A 24,945-nucleotide genomic window follows, 5' to 3' on the forward strand; every position below is an offset into this window, starting at 1 on the left:
CAATCTGCTGTTACAGAAAACAGCCTGCTGCAACTTCACAACAGCCACCAGGAACCATAGCAAACCCAATGAAGATCTCTCCAATGAAGCTTCAGCAACACTGGAAACTCGCACACTGCCCAAAGAAGCAAGCAAACATTGAACACACGCCACCAATCGCCCACACCAACACACCAAACACGCCCAGCAGCACACAAACCAAGAAATACGACCAGCAAGGAAGGTACGGCCAGCAAGATGGTACGACCTCCTTGAAAAATCACACACCACACCAAAAAACTCGCCCTTCTGAGGTAGAAATCGCCCCAAAATCAGCTTCCAAACAAAACAATGCCCACAAAAATTGAACCAAGCATTTCAAAGATCCAACCACAACTAGGAGTGATGTCTCACACTCGAAGTCTGCCAAAAACCCTAGGAGGTATTCACCCTCGAAGATTGTCTGGAGTCAATCCGACAGCATAACGATGTAAAATGTTCTAAGCTGCCAAAATGAAGCCCCACGCCCTGTATTTATAGAATAAAGTTCACCAAATTCACTTCAAATTCATCACCAAATGAAATGAAACTTCATTTCACGTATGGGCGCCAAAAGCAAAAGGACACTTAGAATTTTAAAAAATAAAAACATTAGTCTATTCCCAAGTGGGTGTCCAACTCCAGTGAAGGCATAATATAAGATAAATTTATCTTTAAATTCAACCCCCTTATTTCTCCATAGTGGCATCAAAATACTCTAACCATAGGCTAAAGTTCTTGCTAAATATTTCTCAAATATGTTGCCAAAATAACACAATTATATCAACAATAGAATATGACACCAAAATAAAATATTAACTTAAGTCATTTAAATGACTAAGTCCAATTAACTGCAGTTTGAACTTAACTCTGCCTGCCAGAAATAGAACTAAGTCACTGAGTTATCCCATAAGACTGCCAAATATAGCCGATGCTGCCTGGCTCAACTAAAACCCTAAAAATCATACTTACTAAAAATAGTAAGTGACTCACAGCTCTATTAGGGCACAAACCGGGACCAACTGTTACTTACTAAAAATAGTAAGTCCACTAAAGAATAGTCAGATGAAGTTGCATGTCATACTGTTGGAAAACTCCTGAAAAACCCTGAAAAATGTGTTATTCTAAACCTACTTACTAAAAATAGTAAGTATGCAAACCTCAACTGAACGCGATGCATGTATCACCACTACGAAGCTCTCTAAAAACCCAGACTAACTCCACCATCAGAAGTCCCAAACTCCAATTGCTTTTGGTGCAGGAGCACCTAGGCTACCATCAAGCCTCTATGAGGCAAATTTTGAATCTTTTGTGTTTTGAAGTATGAAAGTTGTAATAAGGTCTTGAAAGGCCATATGAGATGTAATAAGTCCATATATGATGTAATAAGGTCATTGAGACTAATGGTTTGTATGTTGAGTCCTAATGGGGGCCATGTTGGCACATATTGACAAAATTGACCTAATGTGGAAAATATGTCTCAATAGGTCAAGTATGATGTTTGATGTTATGTAAGGGTCTTATGGACCTATTTGGACCTATTTGTGTCATTGTTGAGTCATTGAAGTCCTAGGTTGGGTCTAGGATTAAAGTTAGCCAAAGTTGTCAATAATGTCAAAAATTGCTCAATGCAACTTTTTGTGTTTAAAGGGGTGATTAGGTGTTGGTTAGTAATGAAAGATCAAATGCTGGTTCTAACCATTGGGGAAGGCATGAAGACCTTTAAATAAGCCTTTCCACAGCCTGAGTAAAGGTTGATGTGTATTAGGGAAGAAGACAATCAATAAAATTTCAAACTCATTATTCACCATTAAAATGCATTGATCCACCCCTGGAGTTGATTGTGCATTGAAGGAGGGCGAATCTAATTTAATTTGTCTTTTGTGGCATTTGATTTCATTAAGAATTGGAAGAGATATCTTATTTTTTGTAAAAACTGTTTAAACCCTGATCTAGGGTAACCCGAGAGGGAAAAATCATGAGTTCAAGGCCATTGTTTACTTTTTTTTTGCAGGGACTCCATGTTCGTTTTGGCACATGCAATCATGAAGGAAAAGGACTGAAATTCACTGTCTCAGTCTGAGAACACAGTGTGTGCATGAGTTTGGATGGTGTAAAGGCAACGAAGGTGTTTGGAAGGTTTTTAAATGAGGAGAGGGATGTGTGAAGGACCCCTTGACAAGACCCAAGTGTGTTATGAACAAGGAAGGCAATTAATCCATGGGAGTTTATGACTGTCTTGACCCTTTGAGTTGGCTGTCACAGTTTGACAGTGTGTTGAAAGAGATATCTTATTTTTTGTAAAAACTGTTTAAACCCTGATCTAGGGTAACCCGAGAGGGAAAAATCACGAGTTCAAGGCCATTGTTTATTTTTTTTTGCAGGGACTCCATGTTCGTTTTGGCACATGCAATCATGAAGGAAAAGGACTGAAATTCACTGTCTCAGTCTGAGAACACAGTGTGTGCATGAGTTTGGATGGTGTAAAGGCAACGAAGGTGTTTGGAAGGTTTTCAAATGAGGAGAGGGATGTGTGAAGGACCCCTTGACAAGACCCAAGTGTGTTATGAACAAGGGAGGCAATTAATCCATGGGAGTTTATGACTGTCTTGACCCTTTGAGTTGGCTGTCACAGTTTGACAGTGTGTTGAAAATCACTGCATTTACATATTTAGAAGCAGATTGGGTGTTGGTTTGAGTGTCAAGGGTGTGGTAGGGTGGATCCCCATCCTCATAGTTTGTATCTGAAAGGGCGGTAAGAAAATAATAGTCCATTCAAACATGACTGTCCCTGTCTACTACATGACTGTCCCAAAGCACGTTTGACTATCCTAATAGGCAGTGTGTTGATTGTGAGTGAAGGGATACCATGTTGGGTTGGGTGGGTATAGAGTCAAGAGTAGGAGTGTTGTGAAGTCCTTGAAGGAATTTCCAAGAGTATATGTGGTTGGAGTAGTCTTTGTATGTTGGAATGGAGTTTGGAGTCCTAATTGGGTATGGCATTGAGTGAGTGGCTAGTAGGGAGACTTATGGTGTTTAAATGTTGAAGGGTTTGGATTTGGATTCATACAAGTTGATGAGGGCTATTTGAGCATGTTCCAATGAGTGGAAGGGAACTAAGAAGCATGAGGGTGTTTTGATGTATTATAACCTTATGAGTACTCATAACCTTGTGAGGAGTCCTGTGAGGTTTTAGAGGGTTATCACCTTATTGTATAGGTGAGTTGGGAGAAAGATCTCCCCTATTGGTTGGGTTCCTTGGATGCTCTGCATCAACTTCCCACTCAAAATCCTCCCGGAAGATGGAAACCCTAATTTTGCCAAAAATAGCCTACGTGCCTCCAAAATAGGCTATTCTTCACCAAGAGTGATCACAGGTTGGAAGGGGACATTACAAGGAGCTTGTTCTTCTTGAAGGTTTGTGAGGACGAAATCCCATACAGGCAACATCTTCCATGTTGGTGAGAGACCTAATCTGGAGGATTTCTTGGTGGTTCATACAAAAATCACAATTGGGTTGCATTGTAGATTGTTGTTCTCAGCTTGATTTAAAGAGGGCTCATTTCAGATTGATAGAAAGATTATTTCAGCAGACTTAAGTGAGTTACAACAGATTTGAGGAGATTTTGTACTTCCCTTGCTGGCCATACATCATCCCTTGCTGGTTGTACATGTCTAGGAGTGACGTGGGATTCTAGGAAGAAGAATGACTGGGTTTTTTGAGGTTTGTGCTTCTGTTTGGGGATGCCTAGGGCTGGCGTACGCAGAGACATCTATTTCTTGGCCATTAAATGTGACTTCAAAGTGTGGCGTCCAAATCAATTGATGCCAGTTTTCAGATTTCAGTTCCATATCAGTCTTCTTCATTGTTGCATTTTATGGGTATGCTTGAAAAACATTTGTAATATCATTTCATGAACTCGATTGTTCATATTTTTTATAGACATTGTATCTACAGTTCTGAAATTAAATTTGAGTTATTTTAGCCTTGTGGATTTCCAAGATATTGTCAATTTTTGAGTTATTTAATTGCTGCTGGTATTTCTATTATCTACACTCTTCTTTCTTCTATAAACAATTGCAAAAACACAAAACGCAAAACACAAAAAAAAAAACAAGGCAAAACAGGGCTGCATATTACATTATTTCAAAACCTACTGAGAAAACAAAGAGAGATTCTCGTAGTCTCAAAGATGATGGCTTGTGTCATGTTCATGAGTGTATGGCTTATCAACAAAATAAGTCAAAGCATACTTTCACAGCAGGTCTAGGGCAACCTTTACGTATCCCTAAGCAGAAGTGGGAGAAATCAAGTTTCAACAAATCAAAATTTAATTTATTCAATGCATTTAGGGAAGTAGAAATTAGAATGATCAATCACCTCCGCAGGAAACAGGAAAATTTAGGAGTGTTCTACTCCTCCTATCCGTCCAACCATCTGTCATGATGGTGCAACCCTTTTGGCTCCAAGACTGTCGGTGGTCCTCTAGCTCAACTTTCATATCCTCAACCATTTCTAACAAGAGGGGGCCACTTAACTCAGCATCAATAAGGGCTTTAAGCCCCGCACCACAAATGGTTATGGCATCTACCATACCTTGCCAATAAGGAGACCTGTCACAAATAGATTATGATTAGACAAAGTAGAGTTCAGCTTCAAACTATAAATTTACTTTTAAACTTAAAGCAATCAAATCAAAAAGAATTACCTGGCTGCAATAAATGGAATGTTGTAAAAGTACCAAAACTTGCAAATTTGTTTTCTTGCAACATCATGAACCTCCTTGTTCCAACCCATGCTCTCAAGCGAGCATTGTGCCCCAGGAGTACTGCGTGGCACAAAATAACTATCCAACCTGGATTTCCGGACTTTAGGGCCAAAGGTAATAGTGCCACTAGGAGGAGTAGAAGTAGAAGCACTAGCACTAACAGAAGCACTAGGACGAAAGGGAGGCATGAAAGAACCCTCTCCAACACAACCTGCGGATGTGGATGCGGACGTGGATGCGGATGCGGGTGCATGGGAGCCAGTAGCACTTAACTCTTCCAATTGCCTCTTCTTAATTAACTTTTCTTGTTCATGTGTTTCTAATTGGACATAACAGAAACGTTTTGCCTCAACAGTTTGTAATTTACATACCTCAATATCATGGCCAGGTATGCCGGCAAAATGGTATTTAAATCTATTGATGCCACCAAAATTAATCCCTGTACAAAAAAAACATTTTGTTTGTTTTTTTTGCCTGTCAGGAAACTCTTCAGTATATTTCCAAGCCTCATCCTTTTTAAGAATTGTGAAAAATGAATGTTTTTAAAACATGAAGGCTGCTGCAATAAGAAAATTTTATAAAGTTATAAACAAATAGAAAAAAATCAGCAAACCCTAGTTTTTTTTAAGAAAAAATTGTAAATACATGTTTACAATTTTTTTCTAAAAAAATGTAGGGTTTGCACTTTGCTATTATTCTACTTCTCTCATTGAAGTTGAACTAAAAATATAAAAACATTCAAGATTTGGAAAGTTAACTATTAAACTAAAAAAATTTAACAAACAAATGAAAAAAATCCATTAACATACCAAAAAAAACCAACAAAATCTACAAAGTTTAACACTTACCTCTTTCAAATGAGTTCAGAAGTCTTGCTATGGACTCCTTGATGCTCTCAATGCAAGCCTATGGCCTCCCCAATATGATTTGTGGTCTCCTTGATGCTCTTCTTCCCTGCTGGTTGCAAACCTATGGCCTCTTGTTTTCCTTCCTCTCTCTCACTTTTCCTCTCTTCTTCTCACAACTAGCAATTAGAAGACCTTTTAGGGTTAAATGAAAAAGAAATTAAAAAAAAACATGTCAAAAAACTTTTTTTTTTGTTTTTACAAGTCAAAATTTTTACATGTCGCGGCGCGAGTCCTGGAGCTCGGACTCGGCGAGTTATGGGCAAAACTTGCCAAGTCCAAGTCCCGAGTTGGCAAAAATCGCCGAGCTTGGCTCGACTCGCCAACTCGGCAAACTCGCCTGACTCGCAGCGAGTTTGGGAACTCTGATTTTAACATAACAGAAAATATTTCATCAAAATCAACACCTTTTTTTTCGGTGCAAAAACCCTTTATCACAAGTCTAGCCTTATATCTTCTTTTGCCTCTATGTTCTTCCTTTAGCCTATAAACGCATTTATTTGGCAATGCTCTTTTACCTTCAGGGAATTGAACTAAGTGTTGTGCATATTGCACCACATCCCCGTCCTGTTGACAACAGGGACCCCCAATTTTTGAAGTCTACTCGAGCATGAGAGGACTCTAAGGGAAGTCCAAACCTTTCATATTGCTTTGCAACACCGATCAAAATCTTGAAGTTCTCCAAGAAAGGCGAAAACATAATGTTCGCTTTTCTGTGCAGAAGGTCAGAGTTTTAGGAATATCCAAGCCAAGTTGGAATGGAAAAAAATCGCACTATTTTGCTTCTAATCCTGACTTTACTTACAGAAAGGGCGAATATACCCTAGAATCGCACATTTCTGACTTAATTGCCGAAGTAAGAAGGGCGTTTGAAGACAAATCTGGCCATTTGGCCCGTGTTGCAAGAAGTTGAACCCTAAGTCACACGAAACCACGCTTTCTCCCAAAAATCATGAGTTTGTAGGGTAAAACGAAAAAATCCAAAGGCAAGGTAAAGTAGCGCAGTACCATCTCTTAGGCCAAAAATTTTCTAAGTTAAAATCGCACATCTTTGGCAAAATACCTGAAGCCCTAGTCATCACTGAAAAGAAATCACCCAAAATGCCTCCAAAGGCCAAAATGTTCTAAGTTAAAATCGCACATCTTTGGCAAAATACTTGAAGCCCTAGTTGTCACTGAAAAGAAATCACCCAAAACGCCTCCAAAGGCCGAAATGTATTTGCAGGGCGAAAATGAAGTCGTGGGTTTAAGTGGAAGTTCGGCATTTTTCGCTGGAATTGCAAGTCGCGCGACCAAAGACAAAATCGCACAATCCCTCTCACAGGCCCGAAAAATCATAAAGTGAAAGACGGGATGAAGAACAAAGTCGCGTGAAAACATCAAATGGCCCAAGTTTCACCTAACAAAGGGTGTTCAATAAACCAAAATCGGCCATTTGGGCCAAAAAGGCCGAAAATAAGCCAAGAGACTCATTCGCGTTTTTTTACAAAGTCACCAGGAACGCCGAAAATCAGAAACGTCTAAGTTGCGCAATTTGACTAAATTAGCCGAAATATTGAAGGCAAGAGGGAGACATTTTAAAATCATCTAAGTAGTATTTTAACCTAAAAAGCCAAAAATGAACTAAAACCTCCAAATCTCACCAAATGACTTATTTGGCCAAAAATGAAAGAAAGGTTCAAACCGCACAAAATGAGCCCATTAGCGGAAAGGTTAAAAAACGTCCAAGTTCACGCTTTCGTCTCATTTGCCCGAGGAAACTAAAAGACTAATATCGTTCAAAAAGTGTCTGAATTTTATAGTAGGTAAAGGTTAGGCATTTTGAGGGGGAATGTGAGAAAACTAAAATCTCGCAGGTAATAGGCCGAAATTCACAAGGGGGTATTGCGATTTAAAACAAATCATTCACCTACCAGACGAAATCGCGCAGAGAGGTTAGATTAGCCGAACTTGAAAGGGTGTTTTAAATTTAAATCTCTCAAAACATCAAAAGAACCCGAATTTCTAAGTGATACAATGTTCAACCTAAAATCGCTCAAGGGAGACGTTTAGGATCAAATGAAAATCGCATCCTGCTAGAGGAAAATTAAAGTCGCCATTCAAACCTTAATTTCACAAAGGACATTTGAAAATAAAATATTTGTTGAATTAATTTACTTAATTTTTCAAAATAATTAATGCAAAGTGAAATTGATTGTTTGCAGATTACAATCGACAGCGTCGGAATGGCTAAAGTAATGACCTAAAATGCAAATTGAGGACCTGATCACGAAGATAAAGAACGCACTGCGGAGCGCAAGGTCAAAGCGATGAAGCATGGGGAAGCACACCACCACCTAAACCAGCAAGATTGAAGACAAAAAGAAAAAGAACACTAAAAATGTGCAAAGTTAGAAATGCAAGGCTGGAAGTAATTCCAGAAAATCAGTTTAAAAACTGAAATACTTTATTGTTTAGAACTGCTTGTGGGCCCCGTTCAAGATATTTTAAAACAAAGGAACACGGATCAGTTATGTCCAACTACCTGATTGACCAGATTAAAGCCAAATAGTGGTCGGTAGTTAAGAATATGGTTGGGGGGATAAGTGAGGATTGAATGGGCATGGGTTAAAGATGCCAAGTTCTAGAAGGCAGATCAGAACTGTTGGCCTCTGGTTCAAATTGTAAAATCTATCAAAGGCAGGATGCCTCTCATTGTAAAGGGTTAGATTCTAGTTAGATTTTTAGAGTTACACAGTTAGAGCAAGTTAGACTTTTTGTAGAAAGTTAGATTTTAGTAGTTAGGAATAGAGTAGAACTACTGCAGAAATTGTTGTAATAGCAACTGAAATCAATATATATGAACATTGATTTGGTGTTTATCATCTTGCTTTTATTCTGTTTGCATGGTTTCCTTCAGCGGGTTAGATAGATCCTTTTGGTGTGCAGGTATTTGATGGATTCGGGTTCATACCATTGGGGATATGTTGATTGTGTATCCCTGTGTATGGTTAGTCTGAGCCTTTAAAATCGTGCTTAGTTCAATTGCAGGTGAACGTCTAAGTTGTGCCAAAATTGGGTGTTTGGGCATGCAGCTACAGTCTAAAAATCTTCTAAGTCTCTTTGAAGATTGCACCGTTCTTGTGAGGTTGTGAGTTATTCTGACCAAGCAGGGATTGGTTATGTTGAATCTGTCTACTCACACACCAATCTTGCCAATTTTAGGTCTCCCAAACCCTTTCCCTTTGCATTTATTTTTCCAGCAGCATCTTAGGATGCAGACCAACTTGTTGTAAACGTAAGGCCCCTTGTGCTCCCAACAAAACACATCAACCGTTGAGTTATCCAGCAATCATGACCTGACATTTGGAACCTTGAGGTTGTCCCCTTTGATCAACTAAAATAGCATTAGGGATTCCTTATACAAGAGAGGATAGGATACTCGGCAAGAATCATTCTATTATGCGTTGGTCGGATAAAGTTGTAGCAATACGATTTTAGCCACGTCAACACTAAGTCCTAAGTATAGTTTTGAATCAAAAAATCCATTTCCTCTTTTATACCTTTCTCCCATTTCTTTCTAGTTTCTACCTGCATTACTTTTTCATAACTTTTTGGTTCACCAAAATCTATCAATAAAACATAATATAATGAAGGAGAGTATCATTAAGGGGATCTACTAATCCTTGTAGATCTTCTTGCAAGAGTTTGAGGTACCTATTGTTGCTTAGCTTGAAGAATATTTTGATTTTCTGGCACTATTGGAACTACATTTTTTTGGATTTCATCAAGTACCGTATATTTTGTGTTTTCCTTTCTAGTTTCTTTCCTTGCAACTGATCCTTGTACATGACCTTCTCATTGAATATGACATCTCTACTCCTAACGATTTTGTGATTTTCATAATCCCATAAACAATAACCAAGACCATTAACTCCATATCCAATGAAAGCGTATTTCTTAGAGCCTCAAAATTTGTTCGATTTTTTATGTCAATATGGAAAAATGGTTCACAATCAAAAGTTTTCATAAATGAGTAGTTTACCCTTTTACCAATACATGCCTCCTCTGGAATACCAACATCTAAGGAACATGAACGCCTCTGTCTATTAAATAACAACAGTATCCACAACATCTACCCAAAATTGTAATGGCAATCCGCATGCAATCTCATACTCCTTGCATGTTCCATGATTATTCTATTCATCCTTTCAGACACGCTATTTTCTTGTGGTGTTCCTAGAACTATCTTCTATCTATGAATCCCATGGTATGAACAATAATTATCAAACTCTTTCTTGCAGTATTCAACTCCATTATTTGATCTGAGACATTTCGACTTATTTCTTGCCTCATTCTCAACCACAACTTTCCATTTCTTAAAAGTATCAAATACATCAAATTTTATAGGAATGAAATAAACCCAAGTTTTTCTAGTTGCATCATCAATAAAAGTAACATAATAATAAGAGCCACCAAGAAAAGATACTTGAGCCAATCCTACATCTAAATGCACAAGCTCTAACTTTTCACTCTTCTTTTCTTTCCCAACTCTGAGAAATATGACTCTCTTTTGTTTTTCATAAACACAATTTTCACAAAATCCAAATCAACTTGCTTCAAACCTGGCAATAAATTCCTTGAATGGAGAATCTTCATCCCCTTCTCACACATGTGCCCAAGCCTATTGTGTCGTAATGTTGTATTTGTTCTATGGAAGCAAAGGAAATAGAAAAATCAAAACAACTAGTACATAAATACAATGTACCTACCTTTTCTCGTTTTGCTATTACAAATGATCCTTTAGTGACCTTCCATGAATTGTCTGTAAATATAACTATGCAACCTTCACTTCCCAGTTGTCTTGCTAAGATTAGATTTCTTCTCAAATCAATAACATGACTCACCTCGTTCAACAACCATTCATTTCCATTTGGTAATTTTATCTATATGTTGCCCTTTCCAACAATTTTGCATGGTTCATCATCACCCTAATAAACTTGTCCAAAATCACCTTGAACATGATGTAGAAAATATTATTTATGGGATGTGACATGAAATGAAGCCCCTAAATCTAGCACCCAAGAATCACTAATATGATCTAAAGAAAGTATCAAAGCATCATGCAACACATCACTTCCTACATTTTCTTCCTTGTTTTCTTGTCCATCTCCTTGTTTTGCTTTTTAGGACCAACAATCTTTCTTTAGGTGTCATTTCTTCCCACGATGCTAGCACTCCAACATTATTCTAGATTTGGATCTGCCTTTCTTAGATTTCCCATGGTTTGTTAGGCTCTTTCCTTTTTCCCTCTATCTTCCCATGTTCTCAAAAAATCAAAGCATTACCTGATGTCTTACCTTGCTTTTCTATCACATTTCCTCCCTAAGGATAACACTAACAACATGATCAAACTTTAAAGTGTTTGAACCAAAGACAAAATTACTTACAACCATGACCAAGCTATTCTAGCTTTCTAGCAATGAGCACAAAATCAAGAGAGCCCTAACCTCATCATCAAAGGTTACTTATACGAAACTTAATAACTAGTGACCGTGTTATACTCATTTAAATGATTAGCAATAGACCCAACTTCTAACATCTTCATATTAAATACATATTTCATAAGAAATACCTTACTGGAAGCCGAGAATTTTTCATACAGTTTGTTTAATGCCAACATTAAGTCCACTGTTGTCGATTTCGATATATTGAAAGCCACCTATGTTGCCAAGCACAATTATATTGTTCCTAGTGCCTTTCTATCGAGAACCTCCCATTATGGATTCATCATATTCATCGGCTTCTTTGTTTTTCCACCCAATGGTAAAAAAAGATCCTTTTGATAGTGATAATCTTCCATTTGCATCTTCCATAGCTAATAGTTTTGGCCGTTAAACTTTTCAACCTTAAACTTGCCTTCTTCCACCATTGGTCCCACTCAAATCTAAAAATCTCCTGCCAAATGACTGAAATACACAACTCTAATACCATTTGTTAGGGTTTAGGTAGACCAGAGCAATAAACAATATTAAATATAATGGAGAATAAATGGCAAAAATAACAATCCACAATAACACATAGATTTAATGTGGTTCACCCAATGCAAGCTACATCCACAAAGAAACAACCATCCACTTAAATTTTATCATCCAGCAAAGAGCAAATTACAATCTCATGATATTTCACAATACACAGCCACTTAGTTATCAATCACCACATACCAACATGTGTCCTGAGCCAACAATGCAACCTTTCAAAATGTGAGCACAATTGGAATATATTTGAGAACATACATACTAGAGGTACAACAAATTATTCGTGCAAAGGTTTAATTATCTTGTTTATGTCCATTGCAACCTTCACCTCCATTGTAATCCAACCTTAGGCTCTAAGTCATCCCCCATCACTTTAGAGGAAATTGATCCATGATCAAATTGGATTGTTGAGACAAAGGATCCTATCTTCAATGAGGATGATCTTGCATGGGTTGATTAAGTTGATCTTGACACTAAGGCAGTAGCCATGGTGGAGGAGAGAGCACAATTGGAATATAAATGAGAACATATTTGAGATCAAAATGTGAGCACAATTGGAATATATTTGAGAACATCCATACTAGAGGCACAACAAATTATTGGTGCAAAGGTTTATATCCATTGCAACCTTCACCTCCATCGCAATCCAACCTTAGGCTCTAAGTCATCCCCCATCACTTTAGAGGAAATTGATCCGTGATCAAATTGGACCATTGAGACTAAGGATCCTATCTTCAATGAGGATGATCTTGCATGGGTTGATTAAGTTGATCTTGACACTAAGGCAGTAGCCATGGTGGAGGAGAGAGCACAAGAAGATCTCTTGGATGTTGATGCCATTGACACAAACAAAATATCATAGTGTCATCAACATCAAGGACCTATCTCAAACCCAAGCACAAGACCCACCATAGAGCAACTCACATTGGGCCAAGTGATGCAAGCTTCTCTCGTTCAAAGTTGTACTTAGATTTTGATTTTTGATGCCCCAAATATGATAAGCTATGAGATTTGTAAACCCTAAATACTTAAGAATATTTATATATTTCAAAAAGTTGTCACCTTCAACTCAAATCTGCTTTTGTACTCATTTCATTTATGTATACTCGTGTATGTGATCAATTGCTTCTAATTAATTTATTTACTATGCCTTTGAATTTGATTTAGTGAAATGTGCATTGTAAAGATTTGAATCCTTTTAAAAAGGCTTTTTTTCATTTTGCCAAGTCTATGTACCAAGTTCCAGTCTGAATCAAAAATCAGTCTCCTGACTCCAAATCTTGTAATTGTGGTTCTAGCATGGAGAATGTACCAAGAAACATGATAGGCAAATACATTCATTATCTATCTTGAAGATACATAGAATCATAGAGGAATCCATGGCATATTAACTAACAACTTCTCTAATCGGTCTATCATAAATCCAAAACTTGATTAGCACTAACCTTCGTTTTCTTCAAAATGCCACAAGGATCACAAGTAGCCAGCCAGCCAACACGCCACCCAGGGACCATCCATCGCTTTGAAATGCTCCCAAGAGTTAGCACTGGTACAGTGGATGCAAAGGATACCATTGGAGTGAATGGATTCTCACCAAAAGTAAGATTACCATATACTTCATCTGAGATAATTAATATATGCAATCTTCTAGCTGTCTCTGCAACCTGCAAGAAAGACAAAATTTTCACTTCCTCACAAAGAACACCTAGTATTCAAAACATTACATCACGTGAAATTTTAACTCAAAGGACTTAATATATATAAGGCCTTATTCTTTTAATTGATCACTGACTAACACAATTATAATGACTCGGGGGAAAACAAGATAGAGACTCACTTAACATAATGATAAAAAATTTAGTTGGACAGACTATGAACCAAGTCTGCTTTAGAATGTAATTTCTAGAAATTCTAATCAAATTATTTGAAAAATGAAAGAAAACTTCTTAAACTAATTTAACAGGAATGCAAAAGCTAACTGTAGGAAATATCCAATTATGCATCCAGCCCAAACATACCTCACATAAATGATCCCGTCTAAAAACAACACCACATGGGTTGCTTGGATTAATAATAACCATTGCAACTGTGTTGTTGTCAGCTATTGCCTCAACTTGACCCAAGTCAATTTCCCAATCTCTTTCTGGAACTAAATCATAATACCTGACTTCAATACCTTCGTATGCCATTAATGAGTCATAATATGGAAATCCTGGCCTTGGAAGAAGAATGTTTGCACCCTCACGACCTAAGACTTTGATAGCAAAATCAATACCTTGTATACAGCCAACAGTCAGATAGACATCCTCTGCAGACAATTTATAAGGCAAGCCTTGTGAAAGATAATCTGCAACCGCTCTGTAGGTGACAAAGCAAGATCAATAGAAGAGAACTGCTATCAGAACAACTTTACTTTCGTTGATGATGGGTAAATATATTTAATCCATTAAACTAACACATGTCTAACTTCTGTGTAAATAAAGATATGTATAAAAATTAGACTACTTTCTCCTCTTTAAAATGCATTCCATTTGAGGGTAAGCACATTATAAAAAGCTTAAAATTTAGCTTCATTTGACAACTTCATATGGCCCTTAAACTCATAAATTTTTCAAAGCTATGCTTTGCATCTAGTATTTATGATAAACACTACATCATCAAGCACACAAAAAATACCTAGTAAAATATAGCAATAGCTAAGAGAGTATCAATATAACAATCCAAGAAAAATCAGCTAGAGAGAATAGTTACAAACTGTTATAACGTACTTCCCATAAGTTTGCCAATCTAAAACTGACTTGACATAAAAATGACAAATACATGCATAGATTTATGAAATGTTAAAAAAATTATTTCTATACAAATCCATGAAGCTATCATACAATTTGCAAATTATTGTATTCAACCCTGATTGCAAGAACCACAAACTGACATTCATGTTTCTGTTTCTTGCACTAGAAACAAATTTCACATATTGAACAGGTGTTCTTTCTGCAAGTGAACTTTTGAAATACATGTTTCTAAGTATTTGCAAGTTGCAAGATGCCTCACCCTTTGGGAATTATGCTCTTGGATGACATAAAGGCTCAACCATCAGTTTGTTCCCACCCTCTCCCAATAAAGGGCCACTTGTCTCTTGATAGATAGATCAAAGAGGGCCTTTAGTGCAGACAAGGATCAGGCACCCAGTGAAGGGTAGCTTATCCTAGCAGCCACATGCATACACACTCACAGTGACCGGCTTAATCAGACATTTGGAAAAAAAATATTCATTAACAAAGATTTAGATTATCAACTTGCCTCACAGGAATAGAGTCCAGCAACAAGGACTTACAGTCTTCTTCATTACCTCACATACAAACATTGACGGATTTTCCACTTAGCCAGCCAAGAAATTATGTGTGTATACTTCTACTACATTCTCTTATCCTTGGTCAGAAAGCTAAGGGAAAAATGTTCAATAATCCTCTCTATACTCTACTCTTTTGTCCTCTATGCATCTATAGAATTTTTGGCATCTTGTGGCTAGAAAGATTAACTTTAATGTCCCCATTTTCGACCCAGTTTACGGTGAGGAAATTAGGTTGTCTAAGTTGATGTTTTCAAGCAACTTGTATTTAATTAATTATGTTTACAATTTGAATATTTTATTTTAATAAAGTGACTTTACCTAAGGTCAACATAAAATAAAATAAATTATTATAAAGTCACTTTTATTAGGAAGAATGCTAAATGATAGATTGTAATTTCTTTTAGTATATTTCTAATATATTATATTATATTATATATTAATTGCACTGTCATCATCCCCAAACTTTGAGAAAAAAGTCACCATCCCAAAACCTATCCCTATATACCCCTATTCTGAAACTCCATGGAACATTGAATATTCTAGTCCGTGAGACCTCTCATATATTAGATATATTCATATATTTTGTGTCAACAATGCCTCTGAGACACTTAAAAACATTATATGAATTTTCCACATATCCTTCAATGAATTATTGGAAGCATGCACAAAACATGATGTATAAAATAAATGGAAAAAACAGCTTTGTTTTTGTACAACCAAAACTACAAAATGACAAACAAGTATTGGATCTACAACAAACTGAACAACATTTGAAGCTCCAACCTCTGCAATATGTTCTCTAATAATTTAATATTGAGAAATAGTTTTCCTATGCTTTCCTAAGCAATCTATTTCTTTCAAAAATTATGGACCGTGAAAGGATCTAAAGAGACATAAGGGTTAGACAAATTTCACTAGGGATTATAAGTAGGGCATACTTAGTCAAGAAAATGTATACCATTAACACTAATATAATATGCACATAATTTCATTTTTTTCTATTAGTTGGATTTAGGGGTAGTGACAAAAGTTCCAAGTAAAGAGCAAGTTAAGAGATAGCTATAGCTGGGCTATACGCTGCAAATATATACAAAGATGTGCAGAAAAGATGTAAAGTAGGTTGAAAGAGGGAGAGATTTGCACTATTTAAACATAATGGGAATTCCTCGTGTTGCTCCCAATTACCTTATGGTCGCCTGCTTTCTGAGTTTGTCCTTATGAATTTTATATCGAACCAACCACAAGGTCAATACTTCAACACATAAAGAGTTTGCAATATGGTTTGATTGGAGGAATGGCAATAGCAACAGTGTAACTCCAACGATATATCATACATTACGGTCAAATGACTGGTTGAATCATAAACTGAATGCCACATGTCAATAGGTCTTACAGACAAATTTGATCTAAAGAACATTAAAAGTCATCATTGTTGTCATCAAGTTCTTCATCATTTTTGTTCTCTTCTATTATAGTCATATTTATACAATCCCAGATGAAATAAGCAAATGAATAAACTATGGCAGTAGCACCTGGTGTACCCCTGACCCCAAAAGTTGTCACTAGATTAAGGACTAATCTACTGCTATAATCTCTATTGATCTGATGAGCACATCAGTAAATAACAGCAAGATGTAGGTATGCACAACATGACTCTCTAGGATGATAACAATTTAAGGACTGTTGAGGTGATTTTCCATGGTTAAAATGTCGAATCATGAAGTGCATACAAAACTACTTCCTATTTCGAATTCATTGGCAAATGATGTTTTCAATTTGTGCGCATGGTGGATCACTTCTCCCAGGTCGGTACTATTCATTGGGTTACAGAATCATAGAATAACCATGAGAGAGAAGATATTTAAATCACACAGGAGTACAAGGCATGTATAAAACTACAGCACAAATAATGATATCAAATAATTGAACATTCTTAGTTATCCATCCCAGACTGTAGAAATTCATATGCAACAAAGAAAAGACCATCATAAAGCTTGTAACAAATTAGAATGCTGTCTCATTCATCTAATCTTCAACTACATTCATACCATCACATGTCACGTGTTTGAAAATGCCAAAATGTATTAGCAATTGAGATCTAAATGATCTAGCAATCAGTTTTTTTTTGGCATTAAGAAACACCCATTGTAAATAGTGTCTTTAAAGATGCCACAATGTATTAGTAACTGTAAGTCAAGCTGATCTAATGGTAAGTTATAATATTTCTGATATAGAGATGACGTCAATCTATAAGTTCATAGACCCACTCATGTCTAACCTGCATTGACATCTTTCTAACAGATGAAGCTTGATTACGGTCATTGATCTAACAAACTAAAAGTTTTCATTTCTTTTCAGCATTTAAAAATGGATGTAGTAAGCAGCATTTTTGAAGATGCAGAAATGCAAAAGCAACCGTGATCAAGATGATATAACAGTAGGCCTTGTTGCATTTGATATTTGAATGGGTATCGAGATGAAATGTATCAATCTCCCAATGAATAACAAATCCTCTCTAGTTTGACATGAACTAACATCTTTCTAATAAATGAGGCTCAAAATCAACTCCTAGATGCACTTCCTCTAACAACAAAGAATCCTCACTACATCCTGAAAGTAAACTTAGACTCACCATGCCCATTGATCTCAGGAACTGATGGTTTGCATTCAGTTTTGGCATTTGAAAACCCTCGTAGTAAGGTCTTCAAGTCAACAAAAATGTAATGGTATCCACAGATCAAAATGACCTAACAGTAATCCATAAGGCTTAATACTTTCAACTTTGAGCTTTTGCTTCTAGTGTAGTTTCTTTTTTAAATGGTAAAGGAGGGCTATGGAATAGAATGCTTCTACTTCGTTGTGCACTCATCTTTCCCTTTGAAGTTTTCTTATATCTGTTGCTTTGTTCTTCTTATTCTCAGAAGTTGATAAAAGCTTTGTTCTTTCTCTGAGCAAATTGGTCACACTTTTCTTGCTTCTTATGGAAATGACTTTGAAAACATCAAAATGTGTTTATTAGAGAAGAAAGTTTTGCTTAAAATCTCCATTTGTGTTATTTTCTTTCAATTATTTGTCAGTAGAGAAATCTTTTGATCTGCATGAAATAAGGAATTTAGAAAAATTACTAAATAGTGGTGTAAATTGTGAATAAAGACTCCACAATATATAGGAGAACCAAGATGCACAAAATTCAACTACACATTCTATGGTGCTACATATTGCATTCTATATCGTAATTGACTCATTTTAAATTTAGGCTCAAGACAATTTCTCGAATATTGTGTGATTGATGACATTAAACAAATTCTGGTTTTATCTATATTATGTTTGTTTTTATCTCTATTCACAACATGTGGCATGAAATAATAAACAAAACACAAAAAATTCCTCCTATATTTATGAGATCACTTATTAGTTTCCAGGAAAAAATTTCAATTTAAACCCAGTTATTGAATTCCATTTACAGTTTTGCCATTGTAATGTCCCATATTATGCTTTAACTCAATTCGCCCTAGAATACCTAAATGAGATATGGATTATGCTTGGAAATGTGATTTGCCGACTTAATGTCTTGATCTAGAGCCTGCAACCAGGTTAGTTATTGAAAGATAAATAAACATATAATCCAACAGGTTACAAACAGAATTCTAATAATGTGGGATTCCCCTGAGGCTTTACCCAATGACTCACCCACATTATGAAGCACCATAGGAGATCATACAAGGCACCTTGAGGTTATCCATCAAGCCCAAGAGCACAGAATGACACCCGTCATTCGGCCTCCTGGCCCCACTTGGGGTTACTCAACTCGAATGGACCATCAAGCTACTTGCTTTCCTTATATGCCCACATCTCCCCTCCACAAAGGAACAATAAATTGGATGAAGCTCTAAAGTAATCATCATATCTATTCTATTATGCATGGACTCCTTAGTGACAAGAGTAATGATGGAGATAAATATCAATATACATAATAGTAGCAATCTGTGATATCTATATAATATTCCTAATTCGTATCAATCGGAATACAATTATAGTTCAACTTAATCAGAATGACATGCATTACACAGCATATCCAATTCCTTTGACCAGTATGAAGACTGCTGTTTAATTTAATAATTGAGACTGCCAGTTATTGATTGATCGAATGCTTTTTCTTTTTCTTCCGATGATCCTCCTTCTCCCTTGCAGATCGATCTTATATATAGCTTCTAAGACAAAGCGAAGAGTCACCCCTCTTTGCAATGGATGACATGTTTCACAAGGACGTGTCTCTTCTGATCATGGCTTCTTGATCTTAATTATAAGTTGTTAATAAAGTTGCTGCTTAAGATGTTTTAATTGCTAGGTATCCCTTGATCACTGTTTAGTTCTTAATCATCAACCCTTCTAATAGAATCACAGCTTATAATATACTGCTACATTTTAATCCCTGTCCTTGTGCATGATTGTTGCCTGTTTATTGCCTCAATATTTTGGTTTCAAATAGAAAATCGTGAAGTCTTACTAGTAAGACGATTTTCCCAATACCTATATTTGAAATCATCTAAGGACAGTGTGGAGAATTAAGTTGACATGACAGCCATGCCGTCTCAAAGTAACTGGAAGGCTACCACGTATTGATGTTACCAAATTAGGTGAAGTTCAGCATGCGGTGTACCACAACAAAACGGATTCTACAATGTATAAAAATGTTGAAATTAGATAAAATTCAGTATTCAACTGGATGGGCGCAGCATACCCCCAACAAATGGTAAAGACACAAAGGTCTGGCCTATGCCAAAGATTGCAGGCTGACGGAATACGAGAAAAAGCACATTCTATATAAATACATTTAAACAAATTCTAGTTAACAAATGCATTTATTGTTGGGAATGTGAAGCCCAACGGTCACATGACCATTCGCCTTCTCCAGACTCTTTGTTTCATACCTAAATATAAATGTATAAATAGATGTGTATAGTCATGTACTGGATATCAATTAATAGATGATTCTCCCTGCTTCTAAGTGGATGTAGCCGTTAATTGGTGAACCACGTTAAAACTCGTGTTATGTGTTTATGTTTGTTTTCATCTTAGTTTAGTCATTCTCTATTTTGTTTCTCTACTCGTTTTAAATTAACAATTGATATCAGAACTTGGAGAATGATTGACCAGGGATGGAAGAAGATGATGAGGCTGATTTTGTTATTGAAGAATTTCTTGACAATTTAGATTCAGCTGAAGAGGAGGAAGCTGAGGCAAGTGAAGATGAAATTGAGGAAGATGAGACCGAGAATTTGGAGGATTACCAGAACAACTGAATTGTGAGGCTGAAGGAAGAGAATTTGTTTCTCACAGACCAAATGATTTTTATGGAACAAAAAATGGAGGTTTTGGGTAGTATGATGAATTTGGAAAAAGACGACTTCGAGAAAGAGTGGGAATATTTTGAAGAGACCTTGAGTCAAGCAGAGGAAAGTGATGGGAAGGCCCATCGGAACTTGATAGAGAAATCTTTCCTTGCAGAAATGCATCTCTTGTTGACAAAGAAGATTCTCTTTGGTGGAAAGAAACCACGAGTGGTCAAGGCTATAGAGAACAAAGATGAACCTCCACAAGAGGCCATATGAGGAGAGCGTACTAGAGAAGTTGTTTCTGTAGATAATGTTGGCCTTGGTAAGGCTTCAGAGGACTTTGTAGAAGTCGCGGCTCTGATAAGGACGAAGGAGAGTCAAAACAATGATGTCGTGAAGCCCTTGAAGAGGGGGACAGAAGAAATGTCGAGGTTGTTTGTGAAGAAGCATCAAGAGGGAGAACTAAAGCTAGCCGAGGCAGAAGTTAAGTCAACAGTTGAGGAAAAAGAGTCCCTTGTTGAGGAATTTGAAAAGCCCAACTCTCAAGCTGAATGGCGACTACTCAAAGGTCCAAATTAAAGCTTTTTGCAAAGGAAGAGGAAAGTCAATCAGCCCATCTGAGATTGCAAAACGGGGCCACTCGAGGTTTCAAGGACTTTTTGACCATAGATTGCATTGGAAAATCCTCTAGCAATGGCAAGGGTGAGGAGCGTGTGGAGTGCTCGGAGGCCATGGGCGGGCAGTATCATATAAAACCCATTTCATCTGGCACCAATAATTATATGGACAATGTTTACTGGTTGGAGAAACTGCTTGCTAATAGAGAGCTCACTAAGCTGGAATGTTCTCAAATAGAGACAATGTGTGAGGTTATAAGGATGCACGGCAGGTCGGAGGTTCTAGATGCAAGTAAGGAAGTTGGCGTTGTGGGAAACCCTGCAAATGTGACAATGGTAAGAATGCAAGCAGACGAATGGCTGCCCTTGGAGCAGAGGTGAAACTACAGAAGTGTTGCAGATGTGATGGCTTTGGCTTCGAATACTATGAATGTAGTTGGAATATGTATGAGACCTATGGCAATGCCATCCAGTGAGGAGTATGTTGAAATCGATGCAATTGGCAAGAAAAAAGGAAGAGGAATAGGAGGCAGAGTAACTGTTGTGAAAAATGAACAAGGTGGAAACTTGGTATTGTGTGGAAGCTCTGTGGTGAGAATAGAGTGTAGAACGGTGTCTACAGATGGAAAGGTAGTTGCCAACTTGGGTGCTTCAGATATTGATTCTCACTTGGAAGAATTGCTGATTGATGGTATAGTTTATGCTTTCAAAGAGCAAACAAGCAATGATACAAAGGTGATGTTGAATGGATTTGTTGTTGTAGTGAATGCACTAGGTCTGGGGGTCAAACCATACTTGCCTGGAATTTGTGGTACCATCAAGTGGAGACTAAATAACAAGAGTGCAATGATCAGACAACTAGTTGCAGATCTTATTTCTTGAATTGTTGTTGTTTTGGGAATGAGCTACATGTTGCTTCATTAGCATATGGTTTTCACCTTGGTCATGGCATATTTGATGTTTCAGTCTTCGAGGTTGGAGATGATGTGTTCAAGGGTTCTGTTATCACAAAAGCTTGCACCCTTGCTAAGCTATCAACTCAACAACCTTGTGAAACATGGAAACAACCCCGAAGTGTGGGACCTTGTGCAAGGGGTTGAATCTCCGGAGAAGGCCGGCTTCCTTCTCAATCCAAGTGCAGGTGTTGAACCAACTCAACACTCCAAATTTTACTTCTAAACCTATCCTAAAAGCTTGCAGAGGAAAAGGGAAGAGAAAAATGCTTAAAATGAAAGGAGGTGATGCACCAAGATAAGAGATGTTTCTCTCCCCACAGGAAATGGCACAAAGAATCAACTGAACTACCCAAGAGATGCACAAACTTCAGTTGCATGAATGACCTCAATGCATGTATGGAGGTTAGAACTTGTTGAATGTCAAGAGGGAAGAAGGTTTCCCACAAGTCACACCCAGAAACAGGTTAACACAGCATATATGCGGAAGGAAGCCACAACATACACTTACAATGAAGGTAAGAACACATACACAACATGCATAAGTTGAAGTAAGGCAAGAATGATGATTTCAATTCATTATAAGGCCAATGGCCAAACTTACAATTGCAGAAATGCAAGATAAATACAAGTCTTCAAGAGAAGTGAAAGAGCATAGAATAGCTCAAGCCAGCAGGGAGAGAACCCTTTACAATGAGGCTCAACGGCCTTTAAATAGAAAACTGATTGCAGAGGAGAGACCATTGGTCAAGGAAGAGAAGCCTTGACCCCTGTGCGTGTAGAGGAATGTCAGTCAGGGAATGTAGGGAAGTGCATGCACCTGACAAGGTGTACATGCAAGCAACCCGACCATACCTTCACAAGGCAATCCCAAGAAGAAAACTACTTTTGGAAGGTGGATTGCCTGACATTCCAAAGTTAGAGCATGCAAACATGACATGAAGGTCAACAAGTAACCATAAATAAGCATGGCCTTGTACTCCACCTTACGGAAATCCTGCAAAAATCATTGAATGCGCCCCTATAGCTCCATGAAATAAAGTGTACAAGTCGCAAGAGTTGGTGGGGCATTAAGGCTTTGAGTGTTGATCATGCCATCTGGAAGTGTTGCAAGCCGTAGGAAGTCGGAAGACCTGGGAAACTCGGGATTCCCAAGAAGGGAAAGACAAGGACTTGGGATTTCGGGATTCCGAGATTCCCAAGAAGGGAAAGACAAGGACTTGGGATTTCGGGATTCCGGGATTCCAGGATTCTGAAGAAGGGAAAGGCAAGGACTTGGGATTTCGAGATTCCGGGATTCCGAAGAAGGGAAAGACAAGGACTTGGGATTTCGGGATTCTGGAGAAGGGAAAAACAAGGACTTGGGATTTCGGGATTCTGGGATTTCAAGATTCCGAAGAAGGGAAAGGCAAGGACTTCCGAGTTTGGGATTCCAGGATTCCGAAGGGAAAGACAAGGACTTCTAATTTCGGGATTTCAGGATTCCAAAGAAGGGAAAGGCAAGGACTTCTGATTTCGGGATTCCGGGATTCTGAAGAAGGGGAAGGCAAGGACTTGGGATTTCGGGATTCTAGGATTCCAAAGAAGGGAAAGGCAAAGACTTCCGATTTCGGGATTCCAGGATTCCAAAGAAAGGAAAGGCAAGGACTTTCGATTTCGGGATTCTAGGATTCTAAAGAAGGGTAAGGCAAGGACTTCCTCTTTTGGGATTCCGAAGAAGGGAAAGGCAAGGACTTCTGATTTCAGGACAACACTTCACACTTCATGATTCCATTGTTTTCTCTTCGATCAACTGGGGCAGCGCTGGTCCATAGAACATATCTCTGATTGGTTCTCACTGATGGACCAAGGGTGTCATAAAATGACAACATTTTTGGCAACCTCTGCGGGATGCTTGCCTACTAAGCATGGAATCTAGAAGCCTTGAGAATCCATTGGGCGCAGAGTCATTAAAAAGACCCAAAACATGTGTGCACCATCACTTGGAGGGGAACTGGAAACTAGATCACACACCCTCTTAAGGAGAATGCGGCAGATGCAAAAGTACTTATGAAAGCAAAACAAATTTTAATCTAATATTTACATAGTCATCAAGACCCTCTTTATAAGCAGGGCTTGAGATGAATCCCATTCACTGGGATTGGAAGAACTTCACCATCAAGCTTGGAGAGATGAAATGCATTGGCCTCCTTGAAACTAGTGATGACATGCGGACCACTCCAGATAGCATCAAATTTGGAGTGTCACCCGGCTTTGGCTCTGTCTGCATCCCACTTTAGAACTAGATCTCCCTCTTTGAAGACCCTATTAGTAGCCTTTTTGTCAAAACCTCTCTTGACCTATTCTTGATGAATTTCCAGTGTATGCATAGCCTGACCTCTAACCTCGTCCAGCTCCATTAGCTCAGCTAGCCTTACTATCATGGCATCATTCTCTATCAATTCTAGCTGATATGCTAGTTCAAGAGAGGGTGACTCTAGGGAAGTTGGGAGTCTTGCTTCTTTCCCATATACCAGCATGAAAGGGGAGTTATTGATCGCCCTCTTGGGTGTGATCCTATCAGCCCATAAGGCTGTCCTCAACTTAGTATGCCACAACCTCTGGCTGTCTTCAATCGTCCTTTTGATCATCCTGATGAGGTTCTTGTTGGAAGATTCAGCTAAGCCATTACCCTGAGGGTAATAATTGGATGGCGTCTTCAAGTATACACCATTCTTACTGCCCAAGAACTGATTTGGGTTCCAAGGAATGCCTTGGCATTATCTGATATGATGGTGGAGGGGACACCGAATCTTGTCACAATTCCATCAAGAAATTCCAACACTGAGGCTTCAGTGGCATCCCTCAATGCAACTACCTCTGACCACCTAGTGAAGTAGTCTGTTGCAACCAAGATCCACTTGTGGCCAGCACTAGAAGGTGGATTTATCATGCCAATGAAGTCTAAACCCCATTGTGTGAATGGTTGATCTACTTAG

The 24,945-nt window shown here is 37.8% G+C and overlaps 1 protein-coding gene across 1 annotated transcript in view; it reads right to left on the bottom strand.

Annotated features, from left to right (window-relative positions):
* The window catches only part of LOC131059925 (S-alkyl-thiohydroximate lyase SUR1), a 78,825-nt gene that overhangs the window by 13,826 nt on the left and 40,054 nt on the right, over positions 1-24,945 (bottom strand). Inside the window, exons 3-4 of the mRNA XM_057992996.2 lie at positions 13,728-14,067; positions 13,155-13,373 (exon numbers count right to left, since the gene is read on the bottom strand). Coding sequence (XP_057848979.2) covers positions 13,155-13,373; positions 13,728-14,067 — 559 coding nt within the window. The remainder of the gene's footprint in view (positions 1-13,154; positions 13,374-13,727; positions 14,068-24,945) is intronic.

This window comes from Cryptomeria japonica, chromosome 1 (assembly GCF_030272615.1).
Source record: "Cryptomeria japonica chromosome 1, Sugi_1.0, whole genome shotgun sequence".
In the NCBI taxonomy this organism is placed as follows: domain Eukaryota; kingdom Viridiplantae; phylum Streptophyta; class Pinopsida; order Cupressales; family Cupressaceae; genus Cryptomeria; species Cryptomeria japonica.